This window comes from Cricetulus griseus, chromosome 7 (genome assembly GCF_003668045.3).
Source record: "Cricetulus griseus strain 17A/GY chromosome 7, alternate assembly CriGri-PICRH-1.0, whole genome shotgun sequence".
In the NCBI taxonomy this organism is placed as follows: domain Eukaryota; kingdom Metazoa; phylum Chordata; class Mammalia; order Rodentia; family Cricetidae; genus Cricetulus; species Cricetulus griseus.
Window position 1 is genome coordinate 35,559,195 of NC_048600.1, and position 12,094 is coordinate 35,571,288.

The 12,094-nt window shown below is 40.8% G+C and overlaps 1 protein-coding gene across 4 annotated transcripts in view; it reads left to right on the plus strand.

The window, feature by feature from the left end:
• Positions 1-12,094, plus strand: part of Zc3h7a (zinc finger CCCH-type containing 7A) — a 41,487-nt gene that overhangs the window by 18,492 nt on the left and 10,901 nt on the right. For all 4 annotated transcript variants that reach the window (XM_027424778.2, XM_035447493.1, XM_027424779.2 and 1 more), the window contains exons 8-16: positions 1,026-1,059; positions 1,490-1,773; positions 4,854-5,061; positions 6,125-6,189; positions 6,721-6,907; positions 7,304-7,465; positions 9,005-9,201; positions 10,348-10,448; positions 11,316-11,497. In XM_027424778.2, the coding sequence (XP_027280579.1) occupies positions 1,026-1,059; positions 1,490-1,773; positions 4,854-5,061; positions 6,125-6,189; positions 6,721-6,907; positions 7,304-7,465; positions 9,005-9,201; positions 10,348-10,448; positions 11,316-11,497 (1,420 nt within the window). The remainder of the gene's footprint in view (positions 1-1,025; positions 1,060-1,489; positions 1,774-4,853; positions 5,062-6,124; positions 6,190-6,720; positions 6,908-7,303; positions 7,466-9,004; positions 9,202-10,347; positions 10,449-11,315; positions 11,498-12,094) is intronic.

Sequence of the window (12,094 nt, forward strand, 5' to 3'; positions counted from 1 at the left end):
TTGAAAAAGGCAAACATAAACAAAAATTAAGATAACCTACTCTAAGAAAAAATATTGTTCAATTTCCTTTTATTATTAAAAGGAAACACTCAGTAAAAATGAAGAAAATAAATAAGTTTCATTGAAAAAAAAAAAAGGCTGGAGAGATGGCTTAGCAGTTAAGAGCACTTGTTACTCTTGCAGAGGACCTGGGCCCACGTTCAGTTCCCAGCACCCATATAGTGGTTCATTACCATCCATAACTCCACTTCCAGGGGATCTGATGCTATCTTGTGACATTCCAGAGCACCAAGCACACATGTGGTATACATACATAGACACAAGCAAAAACATAGATAATATGAAATGAATAGATCTAATTTTTAAAATTATAGAAATTTTATCAGGAATGGCAGATTTGTTAGTCTCAGGCTTCAAAAGGCAGAGGCAGGAGGATCTCTGAATTCAAGACCAACCCGGTTTACATGGAATTCCAGGCCAGCCAGTACTACATAGTAAAACCCTAGTGCACGTTCTCTCTCTTCTCTCTCCCTATCTCCCTCCCTCCACCCTCCCCCTCCCCCTCCAACTTTAAAGTCTTGTTGGGATGGTACTAGCCATTGTGAGGAGCTGGTGAACAGTGACCAGCTTAGTCCTTATTCCCCTCTAAATATCCTTTGAGAAATGTGTGTCTGCTAGAAGTATACAGTGTTTCCCAGTGTGGCCATGCACAACTGTGATCCCAGCAGTGTGATGCAAGCAGGGACAACAGAGATCTGTCTTTAATAGAAAGTAAAAAGCCAGGTCTGATAATGCAGCAGAGGCAGGCAGATATCTGTGAGTTCCAGGCCAGCCAGGGGTATATAAAGAGATCTTGTCTCAAAACAGCAAACAAAAAGAGTAGAAGATAAGTGGTTTGAATGTTGTTTTGATTTGTTGTATCTTTGTCAAATGTCTTTGCAAATCGGCATCACTCTTTTGAGTTTTACAGACTGCTTTAGTGTTTAGAATCCTGAAAACATGATCACTATTGGTTTAATTTCCAGGCTGTGAACTATTCTGTGGAAGATATTGAACCAGGTATGTTTTTACTTTTCATCTTTTTTTTTTAAAGATTTATTTATTTATTATGCATACAGTATTCTGCCTGCATGTATGCCTGCAGGCCACAAGAGGGCACAAGATCTCATTATAGATGGTTGTGAGCAACCATGTGGTTGCTGGGAATTGATCTCAGGACCTCTGGAGGAACAGTTAATGCTCTTAACCTCTGAGCAGTCTCTCCAGCCCCTTTACTTTTCATCTTAACCCTATGAAATATGCCTGCTAGTTTGCCAGTTTTAAACTGTATATTATATAGTATTGTCAAACAAGATTGCCGTGTGATGAAAGTGAGACTGACTGCTTTCATATTTTCACCTAGCCTTCACACCCTCTGTTATTGGCCATTAACACTCCTATTTTGTAAATACAGTGGATTGGAGAGAATAAATTTCTATGTATGTTACAGATTTATTAACCCCAAAGCAAGAAGCACTTCCGGTTGTCTCCCTTCCTACATCCAGTTTTTCTCATGACATTGGGAGTGAGCTAACCTCAGTTTCTGGTATGCCTGTAACTTCTGTTTTGCAACTGCAAGTGGATGAGAGCCCACTGCCATCCACAATGTTTGCAAATGGAGGGAAGATCCCCTTCACGCTGCCAGATGCCTTTGTTGATGATGGAGATATTATCCTTGGGGATGACATAGATGATCTCCTTGATTCAGCACCAGAAACAAATGATGGTATCATGGTGAGTTTTACTGTTTAGCTTTCCCTTTAAAAAAAAAAAGGTGTGTGGTGGTGGTGCTGGTGTGTGTGTGTGTGTGTGTGTGAGAGAGAGAGAGAGACAGAGAGACAGAGAGACAGAGACAGAGAGAGGTGTGTTTGTGACATGTGTGCAGGTACCTGTGGAGGCCCAAAGAGGGTATCAGATCCTGTGGAGCTAGAGTTACAGGTAGTTGTGAACCACCCCATGTGGGTGCTGGAAACAGAACTCTGGTCTTTTGGAAGAGAAGTGATCTTAACTGCTGAGCTATCTCTCTTGCGCAGTTTAGTTTCTCCTCTCTCTTTTAAAATTTTTATTTTTATACCTTTTTAATAAAGGTTCTAGGGATTGAACTCATGTCCTTATGCTTACAAGGCAAGCCATCTCTCCTGCCCTACTTTGTCTTCTCAAGGACATAGTTACCTCCTGTTTAAAGTGTAATGTAATGTTGTAGATAACTTGTATTGCATCTTGGATTCACTTTTGCTTACTTTTTTTTTTTTTTTTTTTTTTTTTGGTTTTGCGAGACAGGGGTTTCTCTGTGGCTTTGGAGGCTGTCCTGGTACTAGCTCTTGTAGACCAGTTGGTTTCAAACTCACAGAGATTCGCCTGCCTCTGCCTCCCTAGTGCTGGGATTAAAGGTGTGCCACCACCAACTGGCCACTTACACGTTTTTACCTTGACATTTTCTTAGCTTCTATTGAGGAGATAACAGATACCTGGATAACATGGTCATTGCTGAAATAAAAGAAAGGAGCGTGCTGTCTACAAGTTGATTAATATTTCTGGAATGGAAAAGTTAAGCATAACATTCGGATAGAGAATAGGTATTTGAAGGCTCAAGGGATGGCTCAGTGAGTAAAGTGCTTGCTGTAAAAGCATAAGGACTCGTTTGATCCCTGCACCAGTGTAAAACAGCCAGGTGTGGTAGCACCAGTTTGTAATCCCAGAGCTGCAAGTGGACACTTCAGATTCCTGGGACTCACTGGCCAGCTAGTATAGCCTCATTGGTGAGCCCCAGGTCCCAAAAGACAAGGTAGGGAGTTCCTCAGTAATGACACCCGAGTTTGAGGTGTAATTTCTGCCTTCATGTATATATAAATATACTCAGGGAAAAAATATAAAAAAAAAAGAACAACAAAAAAAGATTAAAAACAACATCAAAAAACCCAGATAAATATACTCAGGAACACACATGTGCATATATGCACGCAGGGGTACACACAGACTCTTAAAAAAATAAGGCATGGTGGCTCACGCCTTTGATCCCAACACTTGTGAGGCAGAAGCAGGAAGGTCTCTGTGAGTTTCAGGCTAACCTGGTTTATATCAGTAGTTTCAGCCCAGCCAGGTCTACATAATGAGACCCTTTCTCAAAACTCTCTCTCTGTCCTCTCTCCTCTCTCTCTCTCCTCTCCCACTCTGTATCAGATGATATGTATATAATAACACATAGACTCACTCTCGCACTAAACATATATATGTATATACGGATACACACACAACAGATAATGCATATATAACATATTTGTGTGTGTGTACACACACACACACACACACACACACACACACACACACACACACACACACACACACGAATAAGCTGGAGAAATGGGTCTTCCAAAGGACCCCTAGCACCTACATGGTGGCTAACAAATGCCTCTAACTCCAGTTCAGAGGACCTGATGATTCTTCTGGCAGGCAAAACACTCACACATATAAATAACTAAATCTCTTTTTAAAACGTTAAAAATTTTATTTTTAAAGTTGTAAGTTTACTTAGTTGGGTAAAGTAGTTGCTGTGCAAGTGGGAGAACCAGCGTTGGGATCCCTGGCACACACATGAGCAGTAGGCATGGTGGTCCCTGCCTGTAACCAGGAGCTAGGGAATGCAGGTTCGAGGGGTTCACAGGAGCTTGTTGGCCAGCGTGGCTGAAACAACAAGCTCTAGCTTCGGAGAAGCTGCCCTGTCTCAGAATAAGGTGAGGCAGTTGAGGATATTCTAATATCAATCTGGCCTCCACACATGCATATGCCACACACGTGTTTTCTATCTTTTTACAGTTATTTGTGGGGGAGTTGAGCAGACAGTTTGCAGGAGTCAGTCCTTCTCTTCCACCATGCATGCCCTCAAATCAAACTCATGATTTTGGGTTTGACAGCAAGTGCCTTAACCTCTGAGCCATCTTACTGCCCCACCCCCCCCTTTAAACAAATTTTAAAAGTTTAGAAATAAATTTAAAATAAAAGTGTGAGTTCAGGGCTAAGAATGTAGATCATGATTTGCTAGCATACATGAAGTCCTGGGTTCCATCCTCATTACTGAATGGCGGCACTCATCAGTAATCCTGCCACTTGGGAGCTAGAGGTAAGGAGATTGGAAGTTCAAGGTCTTCTATGGTAACAGTGAGTTTGAGGCCAACTCAATTTACATGAGACCCTGTCTTCAGGAACAAAAGTCTCAGCCAGAGCCAGGCATTGGTGGCGCATGCCTTTAATTCCAGCACTTGGGAGGCAGAGGTAGAGGATCTTTGTGAGTTTGAGACCAGCCTGGTCTACAAGAGCTAGTTCCAGGACAGCCTCCAAAGCTACACAGAGAAACCCTGTCTCGGAAAAAAAAAAAAAAAAAAAGTCTCAGTCAGGCATGGTGGCACACACCTTTAATCCCAGCACTCAGGAGGCAGGGGCAGGTAAATCTCTTGAGTTTGAGGCCAGCCTGATCTACAAAGCAAGTTCCAGAACAGCCAGGGCTGTAACACAGAGAAACCCTGTCTCAAAAATCAAGACTTAATCTTTTAATAAAAACTAAAAAAAAAAAAAAAAATTAATCTTTTAGTTGTGAATTGGATTTTAGAGGATTCAGTTCATCCTGGAAGGGCATGATGTAGCGTGGTGGGCAGAGAAAGGTGGTTTGGCATAGAATGGCTCTAAGATTGTTGTAATGGATGCCAGCCCTCTTGTGCAGCAAATCCCTCAGTTTGTGGGTTTATTTTGATATGCTGGTGGTAAAAGAAGGAAGCTAAGCCTATGAGAGGTTAATGAATCTCTTGGTTTCTTCTCTTCAGCCCTCCACCCTGGGCAGAGGATCCCTCCCGACAGCCAGTGTGGCTCCTAGCTTGCCTTTCAGGACAACATCCCTGCTTGGAACCTTGCCCATTGGTGCGAGGTATGCTCCTCCACCCTCCTTTGCAGAGTTGTATCCACCTCTGACCTCAGCCTTGGAAGACTTTTGTTCTTCTTTAAATTCATTTTCAGTGACTGAATCCAAACGAGGTAAGACTTTCTCCTAAATTTTAAACAACTACAATCAGTTTTCTAAAAATGAAAATGTATATGGCAATTTTTGTAAAGCTTTTTAGGTGTTAGTTTCTTGGATTGTTCTCATTGTGGCTAAACTATAAAGAGGGAGCCTTAAGGTTCACACTTGGCTTGACTTAGCTGACATTCTGAGAGTAAGAAATAGGCATAAAGTAGGCTTGAATGATTCGGTTGGCTATGCTGGTGTTTACTATTTCGGGGTAAATGTCTTGCAGTGTATTCTCCAGTAAAAGTTTGTCCCATCTTAAAGGATGTAAACTGGCAAAACATTACAGCTAGCTTCATATCTGGGTTTAGACCTTGTTGGGGCTTCATCTGTTGAGTTCAGCACCTATGCCCTTATTTTATCATGCAGTGCTGAGTGATGTCTTAGTCTGGTCAATAGTAGGCTGCTGAATACTTGGTTTGGGGCTTTTTTGGGGTTTTTTGTTAGTTAACCTTTTGTTTTTCTGGGGTGCTAGAGATGGAATCCAGGGCCTACACATACTAAGTATATGTAATGTGCTCTACCATTGAGCTGTAAATAGTGAGAAAAGTCCTCATATTGTCAAATAGCTAAAGGGTAAAAGTCAAATTACCATTTCTGAGATTTACAGTGAAGAGATTGAAAGCATGAATTGCAGAATGGCAGAGGGAAGAGATTGAAAGTGTGAAATACAGAATGGCAGAGGGGAATAACTGAACGGTAGACTAAGATGAGACAGCCCCAGCCTCCTCCACTCATTGTCAGAGAGGAGGCACCTTTCTCAGCTGGAATGTGGATATTGTTTCCTTAGGGTCATCTTAGTCCCACTCAGTAGGCCCTGCCATAGATAATTTCTCCAATTATTATGGCTAAGGGTTATTTATGCCCTTGACTTCTAGAAGGAAGGTCCTGCAGCCCCCTTTTGTCAGTAGTGAGAGCTCATGTGACTGGGGTGGGAAAGCTGTGGGAGCCATACGCTGTCAGCTGCAGAGCCCGTGTGTGCTGATTCCATGTAGAGTGAAAAGGTCTGTTGAAGTCTTTTTATTATTTTAGATCTGTCCACCTCAACTGCTAGAGAGGGAACAACGCTTAACAACAGTAATTCCTCCCTTTTACTTGTAAGTGTCACTTCCTCTTTTGTGAATAAATACATCGCTTAAATTGAACATAGGCCTGTACTTAAATAACTGAATTATGTGAATGAAAATGAAAGTCTCCCTTGAATTTTCTGTGTGCTGTGGGGAATAGTATTATAAAACTCATCCAGAACATCCAGTAATAAATGTTTTGAGTGTGTGACTGGATCTGTTGGAGCAAATTAATCACCATTACAGATATCGCAAGCTTTAGCGAAGTCTTAACAGAGCAAGGAGACATAGGAGCAGAGCGTGTAAGATGTATGTCCTGTGGAAGCAGACCAGTTGTGTGTTAGTAGCAGCCCATAGAAAACCACTAAAGGGGCCCAGAGTTCAAAGAGAAAAACACAGAAACTGACTTTTTGTCATAGAGAAGCACACTGGAAAGGAATGGTACCAGCCTCATCCTACTCTCCGCAGGAGTCCAGTTCTTTCTTTAGTGATAGTACAATATTTGTTGCCTGTTTTTGTTTTGTTTTGTTTTGTTTTTTTGTTTTCTTACTCTTTTTGCAGATGAATGGACCAGGTAGTTTGTTTCCCTCTGAAAATTTCCTGGGAATTGCAAGTCAGCCTAGAAATGATTTTGGAAACTTATTTGGAAGTGTGATTGCTAAACCATTTTCATCAGGGACTCCTAGGCACCCGCTCGAAGGAACACACGAGCTGAGACAAGCTTGCCAGATCTGCTTTGTAAAATCAGGTCAGCACCAAACTAGTGGGCTGTAGGATGAGAACTGTGGAGCTTGTGAGTGGGTGGAAGCAGCCCTGACCCTGGTGGCTGTCTACTTTGAAATGTTAGGAAGTAAGCAGTGAAAGAAGCAGGCAATGTGGTCCAAAGGTGATTCAAACTGTGGACTACATTTCGTTTATGAGCAATAGAATTCCTGTCCAGATCACTTCCCTAGTAAGGTGCCTTGGAAGGGCTGCTATGAGTGGGATACTGTCTTTCCTGATAAAGGCACACACTGCCTGCTGTTGAGATGTGGGACCTGTGGTAGTCAGTGTCCACCTGGTCATAACTGCTTATAAACTGCCTATATAAAATTAAAAAGGTATTTGTTCTGCCTATAAACAATCTTCTTTATGTCTTTTTCAGGCCCTAAGTTAATGGATTTCACTTACCATGCTAATCTAGATCATAAATGTAAGAAAGATATTTTAATTGGTAGGATAAAAAATGTTGAAGATAAATCATGGAAAAAAATACGTCCAAGACCAACAAAAACAAATTATGAAGGACCATATTATATATGTAAAGGTATTTAATATAATTACTTAATGTATGTTATATGACTAATCAGCTTTTAGAAAGTCTCTATGCTAACCACCAAGTCTCGTCCTCTGTACCTGTTGGCTGCATTTGTGTCAATACTTCCTGTCATTAAAAATGCTTAGGCTAGGAGAAAAACAGTATCTTGAATCGGTCAGTTCTATTTTTGCTTTTTTTTTTTTTTAACATTTTGTGTATATTTTATAGTTTGTGGAGACAAGGCCTAGATTGGTTTTTGTTTGTTTTTTTTGTTTTTTCCTGAGGTGGGGGAAGGTTTATTTTTGTTGTTGTTGTTGTTTTTCATTTCATATATTTTTTCTCTTTTTATTATTATTATTATTATTATTATTATTATTAATTCAAGTTAGGGAACAGGCTTGTTTCACATGTATTTCCCCCCTCCCGCTTCCTCCCCTCACCCCCATTCCTTCTTCCCCACCTGTGGGGGAAGTTTTTTGAGACAGGGTTTGTCTGTGGCTGTAGAGGCTGTCCTGGAACTAGCTCTTGTAGACCAGGCTTGTCTTGAACTCACAGAGATCCGCCTGCCTCTGCCTCCCAAGTGCTGGAATCAAAGGCATGTGCCACCAATGCCCAGCTAGATTGGGTTTTAAGTGGAGAACTTTTCATCTCCAAAGAATCACAGCACTGGAATAAAGCTCAGAATGTGTTTCTGAGAAGACTTGCATTCTCCTTTTGGTTTAAGCTTCATCTAAATGAGCTTTGAAAGCCACTAAGAAAACGACTAAGATGATTTTATTTTATTTTTTTGTAGTTTTCATTTTACTTATTAATTTTATGTGTCCAAGTGTTTTTCCTGAGTCTGTGCACTACATAAGTTTGGGGCCTACAGAGTTCAGAAGAGCATCCCATTCCCTTGTAACTGTAGTTACAGAAGAGTGAACCACCATGTGGGTGCTGGGAATGGAACCTGGGTCCTCTGGAAGAACAGTCAGTGCTCGTAACTGCTAAGCCATCTTCGTAGCCTGATTTTTTTTTTTTTATGAGAGTATTCATTGTTCAAAATGACATTTTCATACATAATGTAACATGTGCTTTGGTCATATTCATCCCCATTACCTTCTTTTTTTTAATTAATTTATTTATTATGTATACATCATTCTGCTTCCGTGTATATCTGCACACCAGAAGAGGGCACCAGATCTCATAACAGATGGTTGTGAGCCACCATGTGGTTGCTGGGAATTGGACTCAGGATCTCTGGAAGAGCAGTTGGTGCTCTTAACCTCTGAGCCATCTCTCCAGCCCCCCATTACCTTCTTGTGTCCCACTTTCTCCATAAAGTGGTTTTTAACCTTGATATGGAGCATGTGCACATATTGAAGAGTCTTCTCTGATTGCAGTCAAAAACATTTCGGCTTGAAGACTAAATCCCACCCGTCCTACATAGGGATGACTGTCCTTGCTTAAAGCTCTCTGAATTATAAGGGATGTTCATATTGATGCTGTAACTGTGCTTGCCATTTATTGGCCCTGGAACAGGTGTCTCTGACTCTCCTGCCTTTCCAGATGTTGCTGCAGAGGATGAGTGTCGATATTCTGGCCACTGTACATTCGCTTATTGTCAAGAAGAGATAGATGTGTGGACCCTGGAAAGAAAAGGGGCATTCAGTCGAGAGGCTTTCTTTGGTGGCAATGGAAAGATCAGTCTTACTGTGGTCAAACTTCTCCAGGAGCATCTTGGAGAGTTTACATTCCTTTGTGAGGTGATTTCTCCATGACTCATATTCTGCTGTAAAATTTCCTAATAGCGGAGGGAGAGTGTTAACTTTTTGGAGAGCACTTGCCCAGCATGCATAGAGGTCTCAGCACTCTTTTGTTTTTATTAATTGTGGTCAAGCGCTATGGCACTTGGGAAGTGGAAACAGATGGATATCTATGGGTTCTAGGCCAGCCTGGTCTACAGAGTGAGCTCCAAGTCAGCCAGGGCTACTTAGTGAGACTCTTGTCTCAACAAAAACCAAACCAAAACAAATTGTGTTCAGGTATGGTGGCACACACATTTAACCCAGCAGTCTTAAATTTTACTTATATTTTATATATGAGTGGTCTGCATGTATGCCTGCAGGCCAGAAGAAGGCATCAGATCCTATTTTAGATGGTTTTGAGCCACCATGTATGTGGTTGCTGGGAATTGAACTCAGGATCTCTGAAAGAGCAGTCAGTGCTTTTAAATACTGAGCCACCCCAGCCCTAACCCAGCACTCTTGGAAGGCAAAGGCAGGTAGATGTGTATGAATTTTAGGCTGGTCTTGTCTACATAGTAGGCAAGCTAGGGCTATACAGTGAAACCTTTCAAGCAAACAAAAATCACCAAGTGATTTTTAGTGCATGCCTTTAGACTCAGCACCTGGGAGGTAGAGACAGGCAGATCTTTGTGAGTTTGAGGCTAGTCTGGTCTACAAAGTGAGTTCCAGGACAGCCAGTGCTGTTAACACTGAGAAGCTCTGTCTGGAGAAACAAAACCAACAAAAAAAAAAACCAAAACGTGTAGAAATTTCTGATTTGTAAACCTCATTGTATAAAGTGCTCAGCAAACCCTATCACATTGTATTCACTTAGCAACCAGTAGCTACTGTACTACTATTATATGAAAAAATGGAAAAAACCTGGGCCTGGTGGTGCATATCTGTAATCCCAGTGCTCAGGAGTTTGAGACAGGAGGATTACTATAAGTTCAAGGATAGTCTGGGCTATACAAGCAGAGCAGAGTGAGTGGTAGCAAGGTTCCATGCTGAGTATCAATTGGCACAAATTATAGAGGTAAATTTTGAAACTAAGGCAGTATTCTGGGCACAGAACTCAGACTTGTGTTTATTTGTGTGATAATCCTTCTTTTCTCTCTATTTCAGAAATGTTTTGATCATAAACCTAGAATGATAAGTAAAAGAAATAAAGATAATTCCACTGCTTGTTCTCACCCGGTTACAAAGCATGAATTTGAGGACAATAAGTATGTTTGTGATTTCTAATTTTTATAGTGACAAAAAATAGATTTTCTTAGATCCAATAAAGGCAGTAGTAGACTAGGTATAAGTATGCACACAGTTAACATAACAGAGGAGGCAATCACAGGTAGACCTCTGAGCTTCAGGCCAGCTAGGGCTCCATAGTGAGACCATACTACCCCCCCCCCAAAAAAAAAAAAAAAAGGAATAAAAGGCAGTAGAAGGTGTTCCTCTTGTCTTTCTGTTCTTTTGAGAAGTAATAACTATTTTAAAATGTCTTTTATTGTTATGGCACATGCCTGTAATCTCAGCACTCAGGGGGCAGAGTTAGGAGGATCACAAATTTGAGTCTAGCTTGGCCTACATAGCAGGCTAGAATAGCTGGTCCTAATGAGAAACCAACCTCAAAAAATCAAAACAATGAAATAGTGCGATGGCTTAGCAGGCAAAGATGCTTTTACCAAGTCTGATGGCCTGACCCACATGGTAGAAAACACAGAACTTTTTCCAAGTTGTCCTCTGGCCATAGAGCATGTACACACACGCATGCTAAATAAATGAAATAGAAAAGGCAAAATAAAAAAAAAATGCTTTTTTTGACCATTTGTCAAAGAGTTTAGTACTGAATTACTTGATTAATATAGAAAAGCACAATAATTTATAGCTTGTGACATGCATTTATATTTTTCTTGTTTAAACTGTAATTAAACATTAACAGTTGCATGCATAATTTTTTTCTGACACTAATTTAGAAAGATGGCTTTTCTGACGAGAACTTGACATTGTATTGTATGTGTGTATATATGTATGTATGTATGCATAGTTTTTCGAAGTTGGCAAAGCAGTACTAAAACATTACTTTTTTACCTTAGGTGCCTTGTCCACATTTTGAGAGAGACCACAGTAAAATATTCGAAAATACGTTCTTTTCATAGTCAGTGTCAGCTTGATCTATGTCGACATGAGGTCCGTTATGGCTGCTTAAGGGAAGATGAGTGCTTCTATGCCCATAGTCTTATTGAATTGAAAGTCTGGATAATGCAAAATGAAAGAGGTGGGTCTGTGTTGGTTTGTTTACTGTCTCTGTATGAGAAGTCAGGGAGTGACAGAACAATAGTAAGGAGAACCAGCCTTCTCAGCCAGCTCATTTGATAACAGTGGGCAAAGACAACTTGTTACCAAGCCTGATAACCTGAGTTGGATCCTTGGATTCTATGTGTTGAAAGGTGAGAACTGACTCCTGCACCTAGTCCTCTGATCTCCACTTGTGTGCAGAGACACAAATAAATGACTTGTAATAAAAAATGTAAGTGTGCTGTTACACAGGGAAAACCCTGTCTGGGAAAAACAAGCAAACAAAAAGTAAGCATGAAGTTCCATCCTTCAAGTCCAGTTTTGGGGTTGAACTTAGGGCTGTGTGCACTCTAGGCAAGTTCTCTACAGGAACCTTCATTTCCAGTCCTCTTTTATGTTTACCAGGCTAACCTGAAACTCACTCAGTAGCCCACACTGACCTTGAATTTGTAATCCTCCTACCTCAGCTTCCTGAGTAGCTGAGATTATAGGACTGGCTTAGGCTACTATAATTTTTTTATGAGTTTACCTACTTTGGCAGTTAATTATTGATATGTACATGCAGCATGGATTTTAA